The sequence below is a fragment of the Echinops telfairi genome, unplaced genomic scaffold, assembly GCF_000313985.2.
Source record: "Echinops telfairi isolate 266 unplaced genomic scaffold, ASM31398v2 ScPeMD7_3;HRSCAF=10, whole genome shotgun sequence".
Classification (NCBI taxonomy): Eukaryota; Metazoa; Chordata; class Mammalia; order Afrosoricida; family Tenrecidae; genus Echinops; species Echinops telfairi.
In genome coordinates, this window is record NW_022103899.1 from 34,139,453 (window position 1) to 34,166,501 (window position 27,049).

At 41.1% G+C, this 27,049-nt stretch overlaps 1 protein-coding gene across 1 annotated transcript in view; it reads right to left on the reverse strand.

Moving 5' to 3' along the window:
* The window catches only part of PLEKHM3 (pleckstrin homology domain containing M3), a 171,949-nt gene that overhangs the window by 9,190 nt on the left and 135,710 nt on the right, over nt 1-27,049 (reverse strand). The window contains exon 6 of the mRNA XM_004701570.2: nt 22,100-22,257. Coding sequence (XP_004701627.1) covers nt 22,100-22,257 — 158 coding nt within the window. The remainder of the gene's footprint in view (nt 1-22,099; nt 22,258-27,049) is intronic.

The following is a 27,049-nucleotide window of genomic DNA, read 5'->3' on the forward strand; positions in this document are numbered from 1 at the left end:
CCCAGGTTCAAACGCACCAGCCACTATAGAGACCAGGTCCCAGGTTCAAACGCACCAGCCACTACAAAGATGTGTGGCTTTGGAAACCCTGTACAGCTACGCTATGAGTCAGAATTGACAAGATGGCAACCGGCTTGGCTGGCTTTATGTTTTGGGGGAGACGGGGTGGGAGGCGAGGGAAATAGGAGGCTAACGGAGTCTCTAGGTAGTGCAAACCAGTCATAGGCTCCATGTCCACTCAGAGGCCCTTGATAGAAAGGTGTGGTAATCTACTTCTAAAAATCTCCCCCTGGGACCCCAGGGGAGCACAATTCAATCCAGCCTGACACAGGGGGGTTATCAAGAGTGGGAACTGACTCGACAGCAGCTGCATTTACTCTTTAAAGGGGTCAAAGCGAAGAAGGTGAAGGTAATTTCCAGGAGAAATGAATTATCAGTAGAGCTGAGGGCAGAGAGCCCCATTCCACAGCCCCTGCCCTGCGCAGCTCCGCCTCCAGAGAGGCCTGGTGTGGGTTGTGCCCCAGCCTAGACTGGGTGCCAGCCCCTTTTCTCTGCCCAGGGGTGGTGCTAGGGTCCAGAAGAACTGGCCGGATGGGAATGGCCAGCAAAAGCGGAATTCCAGAACCGCGATCTTGGCAGAACCAAATGACTCTATTTATATCATCATTTAATTGCTCGTTGTGATTTTTTTCACTGGGTATGGTGGGGTGAGGGTAGAAGCTAAAAAATAATCTAGTTTGACTGGAATTATACAAGCCTGGAATATATCTAGTGCTTTTGGCCAGATGCCTGACCCATTTAAGCTATCCCCATAGTTTGAATAGTAAACACAAATATAGTGGTAACATTAAAACTGTACAATTAGACATTTAAAACAGGCAACATCTCTACAGTCCTTTCTGCTTCCTTTAAAAATGTTATTAGATTCTGTAGAGTTGGTTCTGACTCGTAGCAGCTAGATGCACTAGAACCACACACTGCCAGCCCTGGGCCATCCTCACCATGTTGGATCCTATGGTGCTGCGGTTGCTGCCAATCCATCTCCTTGAGGATCTCCCTCTTTTCACAGACTGTCTACTTGCATACATTAAAGATACTGAGTCCCTATAGCAGCTCTCTGAGATAGGAACTTACCCCTACTTTTTCATATATGAATGAATGGATATAACAATACAACACAACTAGTTGGTGACTTATCTGGTCCAGAGCTTTTAAGAGGTGATGAATTCTGGATTTGATTTCCATCTTCTCACTAGAAATCTGGCCATCTTCCCACTGTTATCAGCTACCTGGCCTTTTAGGTTATACATCACATCTCCAAATACCTGCTAAGACCCAGATCTGGGTAGAACAATTGGTGTCCTTTGCAATGATGATTTTATTTACCCTTTAATCCCCAGAGTTAATTAAGAAGGTTTTCCCTCTGATTGCAGTACACAAGCATTAGGCTTTCACAGGTCTTGCACTTTAAGTTTGCAGACCAAGCTCAGTTAAGACCTTGCACAAAAGCTCTACTTACAATCTTGGCTGTGAAATAGAATGTAAACAGGGCTAAGTAGTTCATTTGTTAAATTTGCTACCCCACTGAGGACATTAACTTCACTTACCTGTAGTGCAAGTGCTTAATTTAGGGCTTTTTGCTGACTTGTGGGAGCTACAGTTTCAGAAACCCCTGGGGACAGTGCCATCCTGCCCTACAGGGTCGCTTGAGTCAGAATTGCCTTGACAGCAGTGCGCTTGGTTTTGGATGTGTTAATTTGTTGATGGTGACAGAACTCCTCTTTATATTCTACATGTGTGTATACAAGCATAATAGAGTTAGCCTAGGTGAAAATATTTTTTATTTATTTTTATCCCCATAAGATGTAAGGGAAAACAGATCTCTTACATGTCTAAGTTTTTTATGGTTCACCTAGCAGTTAATATAATTTTCAAGAACAGATATCCAAACTCTTCTTGAGATTACATTAGCAAATTCTGTTTAATATTGCAGAAAGTAATGGGGTTGCATAAGGACTTAAATGTTGTGTTGTTTTTTTTAAAAAAAAAGTAACCAGTTGGAAAAGGTGGAATGTATTATAATTGTGGCATAGCAAACCGTAGATACTGGTAGAGATTTTTTTTCAAAATCCCTAAGGTAGTGAAAATGCTCAAGAACCCAACAGATGCTTAGAAGTGCCTTGCTAGAGCTGAGGTAGTGGCATGGGTACGAGAATATAACTAGGCCACTGTGTACTCACAAAGGTCACGTTGACTTACACATGTACCTGCATTTTCATGGATTCGTCAGCTCACCTCTTATCTCAAACTGCAAATGTGAACTGTCATGTTTTTGAAGTAATCCTCTTGAAAAGAAACAATACTTTATAGGGATGAAACATATATACATATATGAGTCTAACACTCACTTCTATTTAACATCCTATATTCCAATTCCTCAAAGTGCTAGGCACACAATAAAGCCGAAAGAAATTTCAAGCACGGGGCCATTAAAATATGCCCAAACAACAACAACAACAAACACCACCAGAAGATAAGCCCATTTAGTTTCATGACCAGGAAAAAATGACTTCAGTTGCTTAGGGTAGGTAAGTCATTTTATGTCAAAATTTAGGAGGTGAAAGACATTGAAATTAAAGACCCAGTGTATTTAAAACAAAAATATCCCTTTGTAAAATGGAAGCAGTGATAACAGATGTCTTTATACAAACTCTCGGCCAACAAGTCCATTCCAATGCCAAGCAGAGAGCCCACAGGACAGAGCAGAGCTGCTCCATACTGTTGCCGAGCTGTGGCTGGTGAGCTTGACCTGGATGCATAGAGGCCTTTGCAGTTCACATCAGTTAATGTATTCTTCTCTCTCATAGGTGAAGGATGTACTTTATGTTCTTTCTTTCATTACAAATCATATTGAGTTGTTTATGTGTTTATTGGTAATTTATATAATATTTCAGTAAATTGGTCCAAGTCTTTTACTTCTTTTATATTGTGTCATTGGGATGCTTACTCGCTGAGTTTAAAAGCCTTCTGTACATTAAGGAAATGAGTTCTTTGTCATATGCAGTGAAAACATTTCTCCCAGTTTTCTGTTTGTGATTGGGGTCACTTACGGGATTTTAAGTATTTATCGTGTTTAAGGGGGTTATCAACAGTTCCTTCCATGTAAGTTTTCTATCTCACATTAAATTCCTTGATTCACCTAGATTTTACCTTGGTGTAAGGAACCAGTTAGCTAGTTCTCATTTTCTTTTACTGAATAGTCTATCTTTTGTTTCATTAATTTGCCATGCTACCTTTATCCAGTCATAACTTTCCATGTGGAAAAATGACCAAGCAGAAAAGCCCAGTTGCTGGGAAGTGGCTTCTGATTCACGGTGACGCCGTGTGTAGAACTGGGCTCCACAGGATTTTCAGTGCCTGAGTTTTTGACACCAGGCCTTTCTTCCAATGCTTCCAAATATGTGAATGGAGCAGGATTAGGGTGGGATGTATCTGAGTCCCAGTCTTATAAGAGTTGTGTCTTTACTCAAGTCTCACCCTTCTTCAAATCACACTTTTACCCCTCACCCTCCTTATCTACTGCAAGAGGAGGTTCCTCGAAGGTGTGGCTGCCTCAGTGTACACTGCTCCAGAGTCTGCATCTGCACCGTGGTCATCACCGTCATCTGACCTGCAGTTCTTGGGACACAAGCCAAGAGCCTATTGTCTGACCTGCTGATGGGAAGGGAGTCCTCGGGCCTTACCACCATGTGGGAAAGGAGAAGCCTCTAGCCAGATACCTAATCTTCAGCTTTAGGACTTGCCAGCCTCCAACACTGCAGGAGCTGTTTCCTTGAGACGATGCTCTCTCCCCCGACGACTCCTCTCTACTAAGTACAGCACACACTCCACTGGTTTGACTTCTCTAGAGAAACCGGCCTACAAGGCTACACTCAGTAGGCTGATTGTACACGTATATAAAATTAGAAAGCATGGTCCAACTGTTCAATAACTTTTAATACTAAAGTAATTCTAAGTTTGCATGAGCCAGGCCTGTACTGCCTTGGAAAATGGGGCAGTAGTGTTTTGAATCTGCTCGCCATTAACATCAAACGAGGGGAGGCGACTAGAACAACCGTGCATGGCTTAGCAACCCAGTTCAGAAAGTGAGAAGATTATTTGGAACTTTTGATTTCACCTGAATATTAATAAAAGTTGGGAGTAACGGATAATCATAATCACAAGCAATATACAAAAATGCATGATACCCTGGAGTTACTAAAAGTTCTATTTCTTTCAACATCATGTATACTCATAAGACAGGACCACGGTAGAAGGCTAGTATTTTGGCAAATGAATCTCAAAAAGAGCAACATAAGTCACTTACTGGGGAGTCTGGCTTGGGTAAGATTAGCAGTGTGCTGTGCTAAGCCTTTTTTCCCCATTGTTTGGGGAGATGGTCTGGGTAAGTTTTCCAGACCCCTCTGTGAGAACATAATTTGAGGGGTAGAGCAGGGTGAGGTGGAGAGCTGGACAGTATTAAGGGTAAACGTTGGACTGCTAATGAAAAGGTTGGCTGTTCAAACCTACCAACTGCTCTGCAAGAGAAAGATGAGGCTGCCTGCTCCTGTAAATTTTACAAAGTGTCACAATCCCTGTATGGGGAGCCCTGATGGGTTATTCATTGAGCTAATTGCAAGGTCATCCGTTCAAAACCACCAGCCTCTCCATAGGAGAAAGATGAGGCGTTCTACTCCGGTAAAGATTTACAGTCTTGAAACCCAGGATCGTTGTACTCTGTCTTAGAGGGTCGCTGTGCGTCAGAATTGACTCGATGGCAGTAGGCTTTGTTTCCTCTTTCTCTAAGTCTGAGGGCTTCTTCACATCTTTCTTGTTTGCTGCTTTGGCATTTACACCATCTCTGTCCCTAACCCCCAAGGCTGTTGCCTCTCTCAGGCGCTACGTGAAAACCATGCTTCCCTCGCAGGTTATTTAAACCTTACTCGGCTCTTCTTTCCGGGCCTGTGTCTTCCTTCCCCCATGGCAGAGGGAACTTTGTTGTCTCTTTTCATTCTTCAGTCTGAAGATTTACTTTCCAATCCTTGATATACGCTGTTTTCCCTTGTTAGGGCTTTCCATTTAAATGTCCCATCTCTCCACTGGCTAGGAGGCTTTTCTCCAAAACACATTTTTTTAAAGCAAGTGTACTCACGCCCCTCTTAAGGAAAGTCTGTTAAGAGACTCTAGCCTCTCCGCTCTCAAGGCCAAACTACACCCTTCCCTTTAAGCTGATTCCAGAGGCTTCCAGGGCCCATTCTTGCAATCACCACGCAAATATTTGCAAGTTAGTTTATTATGTTATTCATTCCTGTCATTCACAAGGATTATTTTTAATGCTATTGTTCCCTGTTACATCAGCAAGAACAAACAAACAAAAACTCACTTCCATTGAGTCAATTCTGACTCCTAGTGACCCTACAGGACAGGGTAGAGCTTTCCGAGACTAACTCTTTCCAGGAGTAGACAGTCTCGCCTTCCTCCTATATCAATAAAGGCCTACAGAACTCTTCCTATCAATTTTGGTTAATGTCTCTCCCCCACAATGAGAATAAAGCGAGAGTGAGGGTAGGGCTTTTACTTCCCTGAAACTGTTTGTGAGTCCCCGGATTTAGGGGCTAGTGGTCTGATGACAGGGCGAGGCAGAATGGGCACTGCATTTGGCCTTGGCCCCCCACTCTCTCACTGGCTACAGAGGTGGTGTTGAGCCAGAGTGTGGCCTCTAAGAGGATAGCGTGTGTGTGTGTGTGTGTGTGTGTGTGTGTGTCAGGTGTGGGAAAGATGAGCAGATGACAGCTAAGATCCCCAGTCGATGGACAAGGTTCTACACACTGGTCCAAGTGGCAACTTTTGTAAACAGGGCATGAGCTTCTCTTGACTGCACTTTTTTCTGTTCAAGTGCCTTGAAAGCTTCAGGGACAAACATGTTTGTTAATGGTAAGTGCAGATGCTTCAAGTGCAAATTCTAAAGGGGCTGAGTAAGGATAGGGTAAGTTATGCTGGATACTGAAATCAAACCAAGATGTATTTTTTAAAGATATTGCTAACTGTACTTCTCTCATTAGACTGCTGGGAGAAGTTTCAAAGTTTTGTAAGCCTGTTCTGACAAAGCCAAGAAACTATTATTTTACCTTTTATAATTCTACAGCATAAAGCGGTTCATTTCAGAACCCACTGCTCAGTCTGAAAAGTCAACGTCTTTTTGTATGGAAAGGCAAACATGCCTTCGCTTCCTTACTCTGTATGCAGGTTACTTATTTGCAGTCCCCTGGGGAAGAAAAAGCCACACACTACAAATCACCTCAAAGTTGTTCCAAAAATGAAATTACCCAAGTAGCTTCGCAAAGCTCAACTTTTTGATTTGATCTCTGACAGTGAAGTCTCTATTGGCATAGTAAAATACATCTCTCCCTGATATTCATATGACAGCATGCTGGCCATTACTCAAAACAGTCACATACATATTAAATAGTACCATCTACTTAAACAACAGTATTCCTGAAATTAGCTTAAACATATATGCTTTTAAAGAAACAATTGAAAAGTTAGGAACCTGGTGTCCATCATTCATAAAGTGTATATTGAGCATTTGCTATGTGCTGCTCTTGAGCAGTCAGCAGAGCAGAGGGAGGAGCAAATCCTCACAGAGCGTAGATTATTTCAAAATGGCGGGCAGAATCACTACCTGAATTTGTATCTTACTCAGTCTCTGTAAATCATAGCAAACTCTGTCCACTTCACTGAAAACATCCCAGCATAAACTACCAAAGGCACAAAATGCTAAGCCATGGAGCCTTCTTTCTGGTAAGAGCTTAGAACAGGGTCATGTGCCTGGCAGGTAGGTGCCCAGAGGTGGCAACTTGTCAAAGTCCATTCAGTGAGAGAGAGGCCTAGTGGGAATGACACGTCATCTGCTTTATTCCCAGCCCAGTGACCTTTGCATGGGCAGGGTGCCTCTACTTACTAAATGATCTCAATGATTTCAGAACCAATTAAAAAAAACTTCTTTTCCCATGCAATACCCAGTGCTAAGATTTGATAGATTTAATGTAACTGTTTTTCTGGTTCTAATGTCATGTGTGATACAAAAACTCAGAATACAATGATGTATTCAACGTGATCCTAATATTATTAAAGCACATACCCTCCCCCGCCGCCCCCCCACCCCCACCCCTGGGGGAGGGGGGAAAGGAAAAAAAGCTCCGCTGGGCAGAACTTTGGTAGTATACACCCTCTCCCCCCCACCGCCCCCTCCCCAGGTGAGCTCTAGAGTACCAGTGGCGTCACCTGGGAAGCTCCTCTGATCACAGTGAATGTTTTCATAAAAGCAGTTTTCATTTGAGCCTCATTTTATGTGATGGCTGATTTAAGAGAGTAGCACGAGGCTGTGAAATTCTGTTTCCTGCTCAGGAAAAATGCTGTAGACACTGTGTGATGTTGAACACAGCTTACAAGGGCAGTGCTATGGGAAAACTCAAGTGTATGAGCGGTTTTCTCGTTTCAAAAAAGGTGAAATGTCAATTGATGACAAACCTCCTTCTGGACGTCCTTCAACTTCCAGAAGGACGAAAATGTCAACTAGTGCATTTGGAGTTTATTCAGACTGTTAATCAAGCTTTCTATTTAGAGGTTCTGAAAAGATAGCATAACAGTGTGCTATAAAAAAGGCCTGATTTGTGGCAGATGGGGGACTGGTTTTGCCACCATGACAATGCACCTGCTCAAACAGCCACCTCAGTGTACCAGTTTTGGGCAGAAAACTGCATGCCTCTCTTGCCCCACACACCTGCCTCACCTGACCTCACTCTATGTGACTTCTTTTTGTGTCTGAGAATGAAGAGGGACTTTAAAGGGCAGCAATTTGAGGACATAGAAGAGGTGAAGGAAAAAAGAGGAAGGTGCTGTCAGCCATCCAAACAGATGAGTTTGAAAAATATTTCCAAGAATGAAATGGCAGATTTGACAAATGTATTAAGTGTAATCGAGAGTACTTTGAAGGTGATAAGGTTGTTTTGTAAAAAAATTAAATACATCGCTTGGGGGGGTTCATTTTTTTATAGCACCCCTCAAGGATACATCGTGAAAGACTTTCCTCTAAATGTTTGTGTACATGTCAAATTTCCTTTAATGTGCACCAATTGGTTGCATATTAGAAAGGAAGAATATAAGTCAAATCATGATTTTCTCCTCTAAACAAACAAGCAAGGCTGTCTGACATGGAGGGTGACAGACAGTGAAGACAACAGTACCTGGGCCCGGACTATAAGCCTGGTAAGAAATGCATATAGGTGGAGATGACAACCACGTATTGCAGTACTTAAATGGACTCCCAAATCAACAGCAGCTCCAACAGCCAGGACTGTGTTAATGAATGCTATGGATTTATCAAGGGACTTAATGTACCGGCACAAAGGGTTTCACAAAGCCTTGTCTGCGTAGCCAACATCCTGCAACATAGTGACATGTGAATACACAAGCCACCAGGCCAAGGTGAATTGCTCTTTCCCAAGTTATTCTTTTACCAAAGTTTAAAAGTCGAAATTACTAGCGTTGTGCTCAAGAGTGTTTTCCCAGGAAAACCTTCCCTGATAACAACACATACATGTAAGAGTGAGTAGTGACGTGGCCCAAGAACAGTGGTATCCCATCTTGGTAAGTCACCGCTCAGCTCCTGCCACTCACAAATTATGCAAGCTATCTGGGCTTCCCTTTGTCCAGCCCCCAAGTGTTTAGATGGTCTTCACCTTCAACTTGCTAGCTTATCATTCCAAAGCACAGGTAGAATCTTAACCCCCAGTTTGAGAGGCACCAGGAACGTTGCTCCATGTGCTTCTCGTCTGTGCCAGAGCGAGGGAGACCAAGCAGCAGACTAAAACACACGGGCGCTCAGAAACGTACCTAAGAAGAGGAGCCCGCATTTCCTCCAGCTCTTTCTAGGATCCCACACCGCATCACAGTGCTCACTGAACGGCTGCTTCCCAAGAAAAGCCACAGAAAGGAAATATCATTAAGAAAGGAGTATATGCATTGGGGGAAGCTGTGCTCTCCCTTAAGCCTGGCCTAGCCAAAGCTGTTGTTCTCCATTGTTGAACAGGATGTTACAAGACTGCCAAGCGCAGCCCACAAACCTGCTAATTAGGTGCACTGACACTGTTTGTTTTGGAACCATTTACCAACAAAGGAATGCGTCAGGCTGATTAGTGCGAAGAGGGTTTGTAATGCATGTGTATTCCAGTCCAGAGGAGGGCATAATCCAGGTATTCACCCTCCGTGTGCAAGGACAGATGCAAACCCAGGCTGGCTAGATAGGAGCAGCTTCTGAACAGGGCCTCTCTCCACCCCTGCAGATTGATTTCTCTTTTCCTCCTTCCAAAAGAGGAGAGAGAGAGAGAGAGACAGAGAGAGAGAGAAATTCTATCCTGTCCTACATACAGAATTCTCTTTCCAAGAATGAAAAACTTCAACTGATTCCCAAGAGAAAAGAGTAGAGCCTGTGTAAGGTGGCTGGGGCTGGATGATTTTCTAAGTCAGTCAGTAATACTACGTAAGTGATTAACTTCAGACTAGGAAGCTTCCATCGTCAGCCTCCACCCTTTCCCCGAGATCCGTGTTAGAACAGGCCGTTCGAGGGAAGCAGGGGAACAGAGAACAGTGCTTATTGGGCTGCTGGAATCATGCTGAGAGAAAATCACGTGTTTCAGGATCTCCTAAGGGAAGAGATAATTCTACGTTTTATAATAAAGCGGGCCCCTTTACTCTTTTGAAGAAAACTTTATATGGCTTGACTACAATTACCCATTTGAAGCTTCATGTGTACATGAAGTGTTCAGAAAGACAGGCACTGCCAAGGTAAAGAAAAAAGTCCATGCCCCAACAAGTTCCGGTCGTCAGGGGCTGGATGGTATGAATCGCAATGAAATGCAAAACGACAAAGACCAATTCAAAAGGTCAAGTGCGTCCTTCAGCACTAGTCAGACATTTCTGGAGTTCAGCCAGATGGGGCTTGCACAAGGTCTTCTGCGTGGCCTTCTTTTTTTTGTTACGTTAACCTGACAAAATCGCCTGAAAAGATGAAAAAACACAGGCTGAGCTGTTAGGAACTGCCTTGTTTGAACCTTCCCAGAGGCTAAGGTTTGTTCTTAAGAGAGAGGCCGAAGAAATGTGTTTTCGTGCAGGCTGGAAGTAGAGTTGGAGTATGTTCATGCACCGGGAAGAGTCTGGTTGCTAAGGTCAAGGTCTGGAGTAAAATTGTTATTCTTTAGAGGAAAGGAAGGAGTTGTCAACTAACCTCCCCCAAAGGGAAACTGGCAAGTGCTGCACAAATGCCCCCACCCCCCAACCCCAGTGCATCACTTTATAAAGCAAGTGCCCCATTTAGAAGAAGAACCACTGAGCTGCATTTGTCCGCCTAAGCCAGGAATAACAGCTCCTGGACTGCCTTTCCTAGAGCAGGTGGGTGCTGTTGACCAGGACAGGCCATATTCCCACCACGGAAATACCTGATTGCTGTAGTATTACTTCCAGCTTTTACTATGCAGCTCCACCTTTGCAAATATTTTAAATTCTTTTAACTAACCACTTTATTTTTTAAAGAAAAGCCCTGATGGCACCGTTGAGTAAGTACTGGACTGCTAACCAAAAGGCTGGCAGTTCAACCCCCTAGGGCATATTCTATATCGGGTTGCTGGGTGTCGAAATAAACCCCATGGCAGTGAGTTATTTAAAAAGTGTTGTCAGTACCCAGATGAAAGCAAATATACTTGGAAAAAGCTGCAGAAAAAAATAAATCTGTATAGAACGTTGACTGTATGTGCAGCAGACATATAATCATCTTATTTTTATGCAATTATTACCCAAACGTATTTATTTCCAAAACCTTTTCATCATTCCAAACTGAAACTCAGTTCCCATTAAGGAGTACTTTCCTAGTACCCACTTGCCCAAGCCCCTGGTAACCACTCATCTCTTCTGTTCCTATGCATTTGCCTATTTTAGATATTTAATTTCAGTGGGATCCTACAGGCTTTGTCCTTTTGTGTCTGACTTATTTCATGGAGCAAAATGTTTTCAAGACTCATCAATGCCTAGCACACAGGAGAACTCAATTTCTCTTATGGCAGAATACTGTTCCACTGTAGCACCTTCCTATCTAAATCCAGCTGAGAATGGCAGAGGGCACAGACAAGCTTGAATTGCAAAGTTTTCCATTTGGGAAAAATTGTGGGGATGGTTTGGGTGACACGTTAAAACAACAACAACAACAACAACAACAACAACAACAACAAAGCCAATGGATTGAGGCAGAAAGGATAGAACTGAGTTTTGCTAGCTGGTTTCCTCTGAGAGGCTCATGTTAAAATGCAGCCGGGGTGTTTTTAAGATGAGGTCTTTATGTACATGTAATCACGAAGCATTTCAAGATTCAAGAACGGCATCTTCGCTGCAATGCTGCGAGCTGGGTGACCGCTTTAGCAGCATTAGGAGAGGGTTTTAGGAACAAGAGAAGATAGAGTAGTAGAGAAAATGTCAGCAGGACAGCCAGGTAAAAGGATAATGCACACTTTTTTTCTAGATAGAGGTTTTGAGTCATTTTACAAATTTAGCTGACTCCTCTTTTGCTTTTATATTAATTGTTTTATATTTCTATATTCCTAGTATATTTTTTATTCATATTTCCCTCAAGTCTTGCAGCAAATCAACCCAATGATTTGACTTGTAATTCTTAAAAGTTAGGGCTCTGAGGGTTGTGAATAGCCTCGTTATCAGACAGAGAGCATTGTAAAGTCGATTATGGCAGATGTAGTTAGGTTAAAATGTAATATATTATACTTTGATTTACCCTTAGAACCATTTTACAGTTGTTTCAGTTAAAAAAAAAAGTGAAGGAGAAGCTCCCCTGGTGAATCCCTTCTGACCATAGACAGGAACGTCAAGAGCCTTGCTATCATGCAGAATGCATTTGAAAGTAGATTATTTCAGATGCAGTTAGGTTAAAATTTAGCACCTGCAAATGTGGTGAAGAAAGCTGATGGTGCCCGGCTATCAAAAGATATAGCATCTGGGGTCTTAAAGATAAACAAGTGGCCATCTAGCGGAGAAGCAACAAAGTCCACATGGAAGAAGCACACCAGCCTGTGTGATCACGAGGTGTCGATGGGATCAAGTATCAGGCATCAAAGAACAAAAAATCATATCATTGTGAATGAGGGGAGTGCGGAGTGGAGACCCAAAGCCCATCTGCAGGCAACGACATCCCCTTACAGAAGGGTCTCAAGGAGGAGACAAGCCAGTCAGGGTGCAGTATAGCACCGATGAAACATACAACTTTCCTCTAGTTCTTTAATGCTTCTTCCCCGCTCCCCACTATCATGACCCCAATTCCACCTTACAAATCCGGCTAGACCAGAGCATGTACACTGGTACAGATAAAAGCTGGAAACACTGGGAATCCAGGACAGATAAATCCCTCAGGACTAATAATGAGAGTAGAGGAGGGTAAGGGGAAGGTGGGGGGAGAAAAGGGGAACCGATCCGAATTATCTACATATAACCCCCTCCCAGGGGTTGGACAACAGAAAAGTGGGTGAAGGGAGACATCGGTCAGTGTAAGACATGAAAATATAATAATTATTTATAAATTATGAAGGGTTCGTGAGGGAGGGAGAGTAGGGGAGGGAGGGGAAACATGAGTTGCTGATACCAAGGACTCAAGTAGAAAGAAAATGTTTTGAAAATGATGGCAACAAATGTACAAATATGCTTGACACAATGGATATATATATGCATTGTGATAAGAGCTGTGTGAGCCCCCAATAAAATGATTTTAAAAAAAGCACCACAGGACAACCAATAAACAGTATGATTTTAAAAAATTTAGCACCTTATCATTTGAGCTTGTTTATGAGCCATCTTAAATTAGTCCTAGTTTTAAAAAATATTTTGTTTTGCTTTTGATTGAAGTTTTAAAAAAAAAATCTGTTTTACTTTATTATTGTTGTTAGTTGTTTGTTTTTAAAAAAATATTTTTCTGTATAGGAAATCCAGGATATGGTAAACCTATAGTGATAGTAACTGAATTAATGGTTTCCTGGGAGTTTATCAAGGAAGGTTGATAAACCTGATGGGGTGTTAATAAAGATGAATAAAAGAATGAAGAAAAATTTCTAAAACTGTGGTGATGATTGTACCACTCTTCTTGATATGTTTGAACTACTGACTTGTATGATATGTGAATTATATGTCAATAAAACTTTTAAAAAAGTTAGGACTCATTTCTTATTCTCAACGAAGGAAGGCCTACATGATGGTTAAAGTTGTCTGTTAACTTGGCTGGGTCATGATTCACAGTGGTTTGGCAGTTATGTAATAACGTAATTGTGATAGGTAGGTTTATTGTGCCAACCTGGCCAATGAACACATGTGGGATTAACTGAAGGACAGTTTAATTGAAGGGCGGAGAGATAAATGGCTCGGCGAGGCTCACCATTCTGGTCTCTTGCTCTTCGATGATTGGACCAGTGTGCGGCTGCCTTAGCTGGTTCTCTGCCTCAACTTGTGAGCTACACTACCTGTGGGACACCCAACCTGTGGACTGTGTAGCTGTAGTTTGAGGTTCCTTCAAGACCTGCTTCCCCATGCTACTGGAGTATACATTGCTTGAGCTGGGGACTGTTGAACCCTGTCATATGGCTGCCTGTTGGTGACCTGCCTTGCTGTTTGCTGCCTGTGGCTGGATTGCCTGAATTGTTATGTAGAGGACTCAGCTGTTTGCTTCCTTGACTTGCACCTAGTGGCCCTTGTGACTTGAAGGACTGCTAGTGTGTTAGCTGTCTCATGGAAGTGAGTTGCACTGAGCCATTTGTTCTGCACTATAGACTAATTAGCTGTTTATTTCTTATGTAGTATCTATCTATCTATCTATCTATCTATCTATCTATCTATCTATCTATCTATCTATCTATCTATCTATCTATCTATCTATCTAAAGTCCTAAGCATCCTGTTCTTGTTTCTCTAGAGAACTCCGTCAAACACAGTAAATATTCTCCATTTTTGCATATAATGTAATCACCTCCATGCGTGATCTGATGTGATCAGCCAGTAAGTTTTAAGAGGAGTTTTCTCAAGGGAATGGTTTGCATCCTGTATATAAGGGATTTTTGGCAAAGCTTGTTGGCATTTGCTTTCTCTGGATCCCACATGCAGTTCATCATCATCTGACATCTGATTCCTGGGAGCTGAACCAATGGCTGCTACCTTACCTACTGACCTTGAGCTTGTCAGCGCTGCAGCCACATGTCAGGAGAAACCTCCAGCTGATGAGTCACTGTTTTTACCCCCTCTGGAGAACTTAGCCTAAGACAGCATAGTTTGTCATTTCTTTTTCTTTAGGATGTGCAATTTCCTCACTGCTTTAGCAGAATGCTTCTCTCACCAGATCCCGTGCCTTCGTACTAGCCTTCCAGGGTGATAAATGCTGGGTTGTTGTAGGTGCCACTGAGTTGATTCCAACTCATAGAGTCTATGTACAACAGAAGCAAACACTGCCCTGTCCTGTGCTATGCTTACAATTGCTCTTATGTTCGAGTCGCTGTGACACTGTTGCAGTCGCTGTGCCAATCTATCTTGTTGAAGGCTTTCCTCTTTTTGTTGCCCCTCTACTTTACTAAACATGTCCTCCTCCAGAAGCTGGTGTCTCCTGACATGTCCAAAGTAAGTTAGGCAAAGTTTTGTCACCCTGTCTCTAAGAAGGCTGTACTTCTTCCAAGACAGATGTTTGTTTGTTTGTTTGTTTTGGCAGTCCATAGTTCTTTCAGCATTCTTTACCAGTACCGTAACTCAAATGCATTGAATCATCTTTGGTTTTCCTTATTCAGTGTCCAACTTTCATAAGCATGAGATGATTGAAAATACCATAGTTAGCATCAAGCATACCTTAGTTTTCAAAGTAACAGTCTTGCTTTTCAACACGTTAAAGAGGTCTTGTACAGTAGCTTTACCCAACACAAAGAGTGATTTGATCCCTTGACTGCTGCTCCCATGAGCATTGATTCTGGATCCAAGAAAGGATGAAATCCTTGACAACTTTAATCGTTTCTTCTGTTTATCATGATGTTATGTATTGGTCTAGTTATAAGGATGTTAGTCTTCTTTATCTTCAGTTGTAACCAGTACTGAAAGTTACAACCTTTGCTCCTCATCTGCAAGGGCTTCAAGGCCTCCACACTTTCAGTAGGTAAGGTGGTATCATCTGCATGTCACAGTGGTTAATAAACCTTCCTCTAATCTTGATGCTGTGTTCTTCATCAGAGAACCCGGCTCCTCTCATGATTTGCTCGGCATGCAGATTGAATAAGTATGATGAGAGGATACAACTTTGATACACACATTTCCTGATTTTAAATTATGCAGCACCCCCTCATTCTGTCCACACAACTGTCTCTTGATCCATATACAGGTTCCACATAAATACAATGAACCTTCTGGAATTCCTATTCTTCTCAAGGTTATCCATAGTTTGTTAGGATCCACACAGTCGAATACCTTTGCATAGTGAATGAAACACAAAATTACATCTTTCTGGTATTCTCTACTTTCAGCCAAGATCCTTCTGACCTCAGCAATGATACCCTTTGTCCCATGTCCTGTTTTGAATCTCGCCTGGACCTCTAGCAGCTCTCTGTCAATCTACTGCAATAATCATTGTTAGATGACCTTCAGCAAAATTTTACTTGCATGTGACATTAATGACAATGTTGTGTAATTTGAGCATTTTGTTGGGTCACCTTTCTTTAGAATGGATACAAATATGGATCTCCTCCAGTCACTTGGCCAAACAGCTGTCTTCTAAATTTTCTGGCACAGACTAGAGAGTGCTTCCAGTGCTTCATCAGCTAGTTGAAACATTTCCATCGGTGTTCCATGAGTTCCTGGAGCCTTGTTGTTGGTTAAGGCTTTCAGTGTAGCTTGAGCTTCCTCCTTTGGTTCTTGCTGGATTAGGCTTCAGTAAAGCTGTTTTCTGATTAGGGGCCTTCCAATTATATTTAAAATACTTCAATTTGGATATTAGTGTTTTATTATTTAGGTGAGGGAGAGAGAAGTATTTAATTTGTATTTGAGAGGAAATAATAGCTCAAGGTAAAGCTTTCCACACTATCTTCTGAAGGAAGGAGAGGCTAGCTATCACAAGCTGGGCTTTGCATTCTGAAACCTGATGACGTGGGTCCTCAGAATTTTCCCTGTCATGCGGGGGAACTGAGGCAATTTCCAGCCAATCCACTTCATGTGCAGCCACTGTCCATCTGTCAGTGGAGGCTTGCAGCTTGCTATGATGCTCAATAAATTTCAGCAGAACTCCAGACTAAGATAGACTAGGAAGAAAGGCTGGGCAACCCAAGTCCAAAAAGTAACCAATGAGAACCCTATGGATTGGAATGGGATGGTGCAAGACTGGGCAGTGTTCTGTTTCACTGAGCCAGGGGTAATCTGAGGGTGCAGAGCAGAACTGCTCCATTGGCTTTGCAAGGCTGAGACCTTTCAGAAGCAGATGGCCAAGGCCCGCCCTCCACGGTGGCTCTGAGTGGGTTCCAATGACTCACTTTTTGGTTAGCGACTGAGTGCTTAATTGTTTGCATTACCCAGGGACCCCATCATTTCCCATAGACTTATATAAACTTCTCCTAGTATTTAACTAGAAATTGAACACAGCGAGAGAACTTAATGGTTCTTAAAAAGTCTCATCAACTTGGAATTTCAAGAAGTCTGGTCAGGGCTAGTGACTCATACAAGCTTAGAGAACCCTATCTGACCAAGAGGATCTTAAACAGCTACACATTCTTTTCTGCTGAGTAAGGGTCCTTGTGAACCCATGAATGCGTTCACTTTGGTTGTGAACATCCAGTTCTTCTGCCTAGAACCAGTTATCTTAACCCATTGTGCCTACTTCGATTGGCAGTAACCCTATAGGATAGAGTAATTCTGCTTCCCAGGATTTCCAGTGGAGGCTTGCAGCTTGCTATGATGCTCAATAAGTTTCAGCAGAACTCCAGACTAAGATAGACTAGGAAGAAAGGCTGGGCAACCCAACTCCAAAAATTAATCTTTACTGGCACAGAGAGGTTTGTTGGGTGGGGCGAGGCGGGGAGGAACTGCCAAATTTCCAAAAGGATGGTATCATTTTGCATTCCTACCATGAGTAAATTGCTCTGCATTCTCGCCAGCATTTAGTATTGACATATTGTGTCCCCCACCACCATTTTAGTCATTCTAATAGGTGGGTCAGTCTGTCATCGTGTGGTGACTTGCATGTTGCTGTGATGCTGGAAGCTATGCACCCAGCATTTCAAATACTAGCAGGATCACCCATGGAGAACAGGTTTTAATGGAAGCTTCAGACTAAGAACAAATTAGGATGAAGAAATAGGCAGTCCACTTTGGAAAGATTAGCCATTAAAACCTTTGTGCACAGTACCATAATATTATCTGATAGAGTGCCAGAAGATGAGCCCTTCAGGTTGGAAGATATTCAAACCAACTGGGAAAAACCTGGCTCCTCAAAATAGAGTCAGCGTTAATGATATGGGTGAGCAAAACTTTCTGGGCCTTCATTGTTATTACTCAAAATGAGAAGAAGAATCAGAACGTTGAGTTCTTAAAGTATGAATGTAGGCAAATTAGAAATGGCCAGAAATGAAATGGAAAGCATAAAGACCAAGAGCCTTAGCATTCGTGAGCGGAAGTGCACAGATATCGGCCATTCTGAATTGGACAATCATATGGATGACTATGCCAGGAATGACAAAATCAAGAGGAATGGCAGTGCATTTTATCATCAAAAAGACCACTTCAGGATCTGTATAGAAGTAGAGTGTTGTCTGTGATCGGATAGCATCTATATGCCTACAAAGAAGACCAGGTCAATACCTGTTATTCAAATTGATGAAGAATTTTACCAACTTCTTCAATCTGAAACTGATCAAACATGCAATCAAGATGCATTTTTAATTGCTGGTGATTGGAATGAGAAAGTTGGATGCAAAGAGGAATAGTTGGAAAATATGGTCATGGTGATAGAAAGGAAACTGGAAATCACAAGGTAGGATTTTGCAAGACCAATGACTTCTTCATTGCTAATACCTTATTCAACAACATAAACAACAACTGTTTAGGTGCATCGTGCCAGATGGACTACTAAGGAATCAAATTGATTATATCTGTGGGAAGAGAATGGAGAAGATCACTATCATCAGTCATAAGACCAGGGCCAACTATGGAAAAGACCATCAATTATTTAGATGCAAGTTCAGGTTAAAGTAAAAGAAAATGCAAACAAGAGCCAAAATGCACCTTTGACTAGACCCCACCTGAATGTAGAGACTATCTCAAGAGCAGATGCAACACTAATGACCAAAGACCAAATGAGTTGTGGCATGACATCATCAAGAACATCATGCAGGAAGAAAGCAAAGGTTCATTAAAGAGAGGAAAGAAAGAAATGACCAAAGTAAATGTCGGAGAAGACTGACATTTGCTCTTGAATATGGAGTAGCTAAAGTGAATGGAAGTTTCCAATTTTAATAAAACCTATTTATTATTATTTCTCATTCTTAGATTGGGGTTTTCATGGTGTGTTTAAAAATGTATCACAAACCCCGCGATTTCTAGCTATATAGTCCAAATAATTGTCAGCCAGGGCTTAAACAGGTATCTGAACACCAAGGCTCATTGTAGCATTATTCACAATAGCTAAAAAAGTTCAAACTGTGTCTATCAGTAGATGAATAAACAAAATGGGATATAAACATACAATAGGCCATAAAAAGGAATGAAACTTTAATATCTGCTACAACATGAATGAAATACAAAAACATTAAACTATGTGAAATAAGCCAGGCATAAAAGAACACGTTTTGTATGATTCTTATGAAACAGCTGGAATAGAAATTTTACAGAAAGCAGATTTGATGTTCTCAGGGGCCGGAACGGGTAGAAAGTAGGAGTGATTATTTAGTGGGTACAGAGTTTCTGTTTGGGATGGAAAACAAACAAACACAGTAATATTTGTACAATATTACAAATATAATTAATGCAAGAGAATTGTATACTTATTAATGGTTAAAACAGCAAATTTCATGCCATATATTTTACCACCATTCTAAAAAAGGAAACAAAGCAAAAACATTTTATCATCAAATAAAGATCCATTAGATTTCATCCTATGCTATCTTTTAGAAATTTTAGACTTTGTGTTTTATATTGGACTCTAAGATCAATTTCAAGTTCATTTAGAGTTAATTTTGATCTGCTACAATTTGACTATGATACACCCAGGTAAAGATTTTTTGGTATTGCCCCGCTTGGCATTTTCTAAGTCTTCAATATTTGAATTAAAATTATTTTAAATTTTTTAGTAATTCTAGAATCTGTGTCCTATCTGGGGCTGGTTCTGCTGTGCGCTTTGTCTCTTCAGACTGTGTCTCTTGCCTTTAGCATGCCTGGTGATTTTTGGTTGAAAACTAGACATTCTGTATCAGGTAATAAGAACTGAGGTCTTTTCACTCGAGGTTTTCCATCTAGGCACCAGGCTGCATTTAATGCTTGTGTGGTATTACTGCCGGCCTTTAGTTTCCTTTTTTGGGTGTGAATTCCTTAGGGTTTTCAACAGACCAGATTGTGTCATCTGTGATTAAAGGCAATCTTATATTTCTTTTTGGTTCAGAGTGTCTTTACTTTCACTGGCTGCCCGGCTGACTGCCTGGAACTTCGACCGTGGCAGGGAAAGGTAAGAACAGACACACCGGCCTTGTGCCGAGTTTTACAGGGAAAACACTCACCCTTTCATCGTCAAGTGTGATGCTGCCTGTAGGTGTGTGGACATAAATGCCCTCTCTCAGGTTTGAGTAAGTTTCCTACTTTTCTCATTATTAAGGTGTTTTTCTTTCATGAGTGAGTGTTGGAATTTGGTCAAATGCTCTTTTGTTTTTAACATGTATCATGCCATTAAATAGTTCAATCATATCAGCAATTCGTTTTAGAACATTTTCTTCTTCCTTGTACTCATTGTTATTCATGTAACTAAAAAGTGTGTCAAATGTATGTATCTGTTTAGATAATTGTTGAGTTTTGTCTTTATTTTATTAATAGTATATTAAATTAATTACTTTTTGTATGCTAAATTAACCATGTTGTCCTGGAATAAATCCTACTTGGTCAGGATATATAATAATTTTATCTGTGGCTGAAATAGTTTCCTAATATTTACAGATTTTTGTGTCTTTGTTTATAAGGATATTTGTTTGTGGTTTTCTTGTTGTGTTTTTATCTGGCTTTATTGTATGGGTGGTACTGGTTCATATAATGAGTTGAGAAATGTTCCCAACTCTTGTGTATTTCTGAAAAAGTTTGAAAAATTGGTATAATTTCTTAAAATATTCAACAGAATTCTCTAGTGAAGCCATCAGGCCTGGATTTTTCTTTATTGGAAGATTTTTAAAATTAGTTTACATTGAAATATTTTAAATTTAAGTTAATATTTTAAATTAAATTTCTCAACTTGTTATAGGTCTACACATATTTATATTTCTTCGTGAATTAATTTTGATAATTTCTGTCTTCCCGGGATTTGTCTATAGTATTTAACTTGTCTAATTTACTGTAATAAAGTTTATATATTTTTATATACCTTCTTTCATTCTTGCTTTTGCTAATTTGAGTTTTATCTCTTAAGTTATTGGCCCTTCGATCTAAGGGTTTGCCCGTTTTGCTGATCTTTTCAAACAGCTCAGGAATCTTGGTGGTTCCGTGGGTTATGGGTTGGGTTGCAAACGATAAGGTTGGCAGCTCTAATCCATCAGCTGTGTTGCAGGAGCAAAATGAGGCTGTCCGCTCCCATAAAGATTTACAGTCTCAGAAATCCTAGGGAGCAGTTCTACTCAGTCCTATAGGGTCGTTATGAGTCTGGATTGAATCAATGGCAGTGGGTTTGTGTTTCAGTTTAGGAGAAACATCTGTGTACAGGTTTTTGTATGGGATGCATTGTGAAGAGGCGTGTTTACATCTCTAGCCATGGACCAAGTACTTGTACTAAGAAAAGCAGAGACTGACGTTGGGTGTACATGCTGGTGTGTCTGGCTTTCTGTGTGTGCTGCCAATCCAAGCTCCTAGATGTTTACAAATAATCCTTGCTTTTAAAAGGGGCCAGAATATCTGAGTCAACTCTGAAGTCCTCGTTCTCCCCTACATGTTTCAACCCTCCCTGGCTTTATGCCTCGCCTTCTGTTGTGAACCACACACAGTGTAAGCGAGCCTGGCAGGGTGGGAAATGAGCCGTGATATTCATGCCCAAAGATTCCAGTGCACATTTACATGGACAGTGGGGATTTCTATTATGCCTCTGGAATGAAAGGAGAAGTGATACATGTCATTTTGGGATTCAAGAAAATCAACAGTAAAACCCAACTCTTAAATTGATGGGGGTGGTGGGGCGGTGGTGGTGATTCATCAATCAATGGATGTGATGATATCCAAATGTCACTTTGGTTAGGAGAATCATCCCACATAAATGCCCATTTTTCTCTCCTTTGGGTCTCAGACCTTTCACCCCCCACTGCAGTGCATCTGTAAAGACAAGCATGTGGTGAGCCAGACAGCTGTTCCCAGCGTTCCCTCATCATATTCCTAGAGGCCCATCCACTCTTGGCCTTTCTCTGTGATGGCCATTTCCCACTGGCTCTCCTTGGGCCGGAAAAGGTTAGGAAAATGCTTCTTCCCCAATCTTCATTCTAAAAATGAATCTGAACACTGTCTGTTAGCTAAAAAGTCAGAGCTTGGGTACATTCCTTTTCAACCCTGTTACCTCATTCTGGAAAAAAGATCCAGCGAGCTAAAGGCTGGAGTTAAATATAAGAAACCATAGGGGTAAAGAATATTCTCCAAGGATAATGGGTACCCGAATCAGGCTAAGAGACAAGAGAGACAGTACTTGAGTAAAAGTTGGCCTGCCTTTGCCAAATAAAAGTGCATGTGGCATACCCAGGGATTCTTTGACGAGACAAGATAGTCTGTACCTGCTTGTTGAAATATCCTCAAAGGGGTAGAGGATCTCTCCATTGTTACAGATTTCGCAGATGAACCCCTTCTGGCTACACAGACTGCAGCTGTACACGTGGGAGGTGGCAAACTTAATGACCTTGCTCAAGAACGGAGCCAGCTTTCCCTCTATCACCTGCAGAAAGAGAAAGGGGACAGGGAAGCAAATTCACTGAGCACAGAAGTCTTGCAGATGCAGGAAGACAGGAATCCCTTCTCTGCACACAACAGGAAAACCTCTAATTATAATTTCTCAGCAATTCTGAGAAAGCAGAAACAGAATACTTTAGCTCTGAAAGAATTCTCTGGTTTAAACCGTTGGAGAGTGGAAAGTGAAGATTCTGGCAGTGGCATTGCCACAACGGTTGGTGTCTCCCAGTGCACTAACTCTGCGTTACCTCTGTCCCAGCATGCATCTCCTCCCTTCCCAGACCATACAGGATGCTCACTAGTCTTCATGATCAAGTTTAATAATAATGTGACACCTACAGTTTCAAAGTGCTTAAATGTAGTATTTCATAGATAATAGGAAAACAACAAAATTGTTTTGTGAAATCTTTCTACGTGGAATCACAACATTATGAGTTATGATATTATTAGCAATGGAAAGGCTTTAAAAGGTTTCCTCTTTCTTTTCCTTTTATTACTACTTGATAGATACAAAAAAGGTTTTGATACAGGGTCACAAATACTAATTAGCAGAATATTGGACTACTGGAACATCAGAAAATTTGAAAAGATCAAAGATTTTAAAAACACCAGTATCAAGGAAAATAGTGCATTTCTGGAGCATGTGCAGACAAAACCACGTAATTTGAAGCATCATTGTCACTGGACATGAATGTCAGTTCAGACTACAGTGCACTAGAAGGTGCAAAACGTGCAAAACTAACACAGCGATTTTGGCCTTGCAGATATATTGTGAGATGTGAATTGAGCCTATGGAAAATGTTTTGTTGCTATGACTGACCAGAGGGATGCTTTAATAAACAAGCATAAATTTCTGCTGAAACAGGGCACACAATTTTTTAGACAGTCATTTAGGTGTCACTCCCTCTGACAGTATCACCTGGTGCAGCCACCACCTGCTTGGCTTTGGTGCTGTGCTGTAAGGGACTGAGGACCGAGACCGGAGGACTCCTGCTCTCAAGGCTGCAGGGATGGTGCGGGGTCAGAGAAGTGCAGTGTATTTCTCCAGGTAGATTCCAAACATAAGGGTGGATGTTGATGTCGAATCTTGTTTAGAGAATTCACCACTTCCCTCAATGAACATAGAGGAGATGTAAATATTTATTAGTGTTATTTCTTGCTTTTGGTGAGTACAAAGTTCAAAGTGCAAAACCAGGCCTAAATGCCACCATGGTGATGGACTGCTTGCTCTTTTCCTCAGAGGCGGGGCGGGACGGGAGACAGGCATTCCCAACAGGCCCTTGCATTGGCTTAGCTCGCATGTCTGCCTCATGAGTTGGCCCTGCTAACATCCATGAGCTTGGGACGCTTGGGCAGTCAGATTTCTCTTCCCTTTACTAATACTGAATCGGCTTCAAACACTCCAGCAGTTCACAGACGAACAAGATAAAATTGGCCTTTAGTTTGCTTGCATTATCACATGCTAAGTTTGATTTTGATTTTTAAAAAATTTTAATTTTATTTTAGATATAGCTGGATACTTTCTTACCCATGTTAACATAAAAATAATATATGAGGGAAATGTACTAAACTTTATCTAAGGAAAAATTTCAATGTCAACATGCATAAATAACAGTAATGGATAATACAAAAATAAGACTACAAAGAATGTAATCATACATTCTGCAATGAAATAGCACCAGGGTTGTTATGAGTTGGAATAGGCTCGATGGCAGTGCATTGAGAAAATTTTAAATATTAACATAGGACTCCTAGTGGCGCTATCAGGTGCTGGACTGCTAATCACAAGGTCAATGGTTCTAACCCATCAATGGCTCCGAGAGATAAAGATGAGGCTGTTTGCTCCCCTAAAGATTTAAAGCCTTGGAAATTCTATATAGGGTCATTATGAGTTGGAATCAACACGATGACAATAGTGCTGATTATATTATATATCATATATACATATGTATATAGTAACATTGGAAAACGGAGGTCATTTTGGTGGTCGTTGGACTTTTGGTGAGACTCCTGGCTTAGGGGGTGTCCAATGAAAGGGGACTCAGAACATCATATGTTTAGTATCTCGATGCTCCCTTTGCATTAATATGACAGGATCTGCCCTTGTAAAGAATGTTACAGAAAAATTCCCCTAGCACCAACCCCCATGCTCAAGGTAAACAGAGCTCAATTAATAAATCAATCTGTACACAGAATCAAATCATGAATTGCAGCTTGTAGTTAGACTATATATGCATAAACTCCTCACATCAAGAGTACCTTAAATTCTATGCCATTAGATGAATTATTGATGTTATCAATGAAAGTGCATTATACCCCAGAGGGATGATTGACAATGTTTTTCTTTCTTTCTTTGAGGGGTGGGGTGATGGTTTTTGTTTTTTCTTGTTGTTCTTGTTGATTGTTGCTTTTGCTTTTGTTATAATGTATCCACTAAAGTAAACCATAGTTGATCATAATCCGTGGACAAGCAGATGGATTCTGGGCTCCCACTTAATTCTAGCCCCAATAAATCCCCATACAATTAGTTCTTATATCATGACCCTGCTTGCTACTCATTCACCTTCATGAAATGATCAATGAAGATAAGGGTGCTATAGCACACAGCAGTGAAGAAAGCAGATGGTTTCAATTGGAAAGTGAGGTCTTAAAGGCTTGTATGCAAACAAGCAGCCATCTAAGTGAGGCAACAACTAAGTCCACATGGATGAAGCGCACCAGCCTGTATGATCCAGAGATGATGATAACAAAATCCAAATGTGATGAAGGGAAAAGTATCACAGCTTAAATTGTGAACATTCAATTTGTAAAAGAGCAAGGAAGGCAGTGGGAACCCAAAATCCATCTGCAGAGTTCTCATGAGATTAAGCCTCTGGAAGATCCCCTCTGGTCACAGGCCAGGGACTAAAACAGTTTTACTATCAGACAGAGATTATATAGTAAACTCTTGATTATGATGGATCAAACTACTGTATAATATAGTACTGGATCGGCTGACCTTTCTCTTGACCCAACCTGAATTTGTTCTAGGCTTAAAAATTCCTCCCTTATCAGGTATCAAATGATCCAAAACAAACAACTATATTGAAGTGAATGAAGGAGGTTGGAGTGGAGAACCAAAGCCCATTTGTAGACAATTGGATATAGCCCCACAGAAGGGTTATAAGGAAGGGGTGATTCAACCAAGGTGCAGTATAGCACTGACCAATCACACATCATTCCTCTAGCTCCTGAATACTCCCGTGACCCCCGCCAACTACCACGACCCAGTTCTACCTTACAAACCTGGCTAGACTGGAGAACACTCATTGGTACACATAACACCTCTCAGCACATGGAATTCAGGAAAGATAACCCCTTCAGGAACAGTAGTGGAAGTAGCAATTTCATGAGGGTAGGGAGAGGGAAGGGTGAGAAAGGGGGAACCCATTACAAGATTTGACATATAGCCGACCCCCCGAACCCCCCCTCGCCGAAGGGGATGAATAACAGAAATGTGGGTAAAGGGAGACAATGGACAGTATGAGATATGAAATAATAACAATATAAAATTGATCAAGGATTCACAAGGGGGGAAGAGTGGGAGGGAGGGGGGAAAAAGGGAACTTATACCCAATACTCTATAAAATGTTTTGGAAATGATGATGACAACATATGTACAAGTATGCTTGATACAACTGATGCATGGAAAGTTATAAGAGCTGTAAGAGCCCCCAATAAAATGACTTAAAAATATTCCTTCCTTGTTCCATGACATAAATTTCTTCTTGGGCTTTTTAAATATTGCTGGTGGTCTTTTCTTTCTTCCTCTTTATATTATTTTTTTCTTCTTTCTGTTTTTTTTATTGTTTCTGTTAAGTTTCCCAGTTTATGATGTACAAAAGGAATGGATGGAGATAATAAATGATGCAATGGTTTATTGAGGAGGGGTGGGTTGGGGAAACTGGGGAGCCAAACAATGAATGCAGGAGTTGGGAGGGAGCAGTAGAACTGATTTTGATGATTCATATACAGCTCTTTTAAAAAAGATACTTAACTATGGAAGTGTGTGACATGTGAATTTTATATGAAAAACTACTTGAGAAGAAACCGGTGTTGATATTGGTTAAGGAGGAAGAGTTTTTGTTTAGGGGGCATTGAGTTTATGTTAATGGTGGTGGAATAATTTGGTAACGATATCAACAATGGCTGCACAACATGAAGAGTATAATCAATGACACTGATTTATACACGTTGAAGTTGTTAATTGGAGAATGCTTTGTTGTGTATATATTTGCCACAAAATTACACGAATAGGAAACAAAAACAACCTGAGCTCATTCTTAAGAACATCAGAGAAGAATCCCGTGATATTTTAGAAACATACAGAGCAGTGATTACTGTCCTGGAGGGACAAGTTTGAGAAGTAAGCCTTTCACCCTGTATCCTTTTATGCCCCCACCAATTAATGAGTTTTTTTAATATTAAAATACAAAAAGTGAGAGAAAAATCAGCTTTCCTGTTTGATAAGAGTAGAGTTGTTGCGTGTTTGAGTGTTGTTGTTGCTTTCCTTAAGAAGGTGGGTGAAATTGTCCTGGGTCAAGCAGATCTGTCTCCCACCATTCGTTAATGTGCACTCTTCTGCCCTGCCTTTAGGAAGTCACAGAGAGACTTCCTTTTAAAAAAAATCATTTTATTGGGGGCTCGTACAACTCTTATCACAATCCATCCATACATCCATTGTGTCAAGCACATTTGTATATTTGTTGCCATCATCATTCTCAAAACATTTGCTTTCT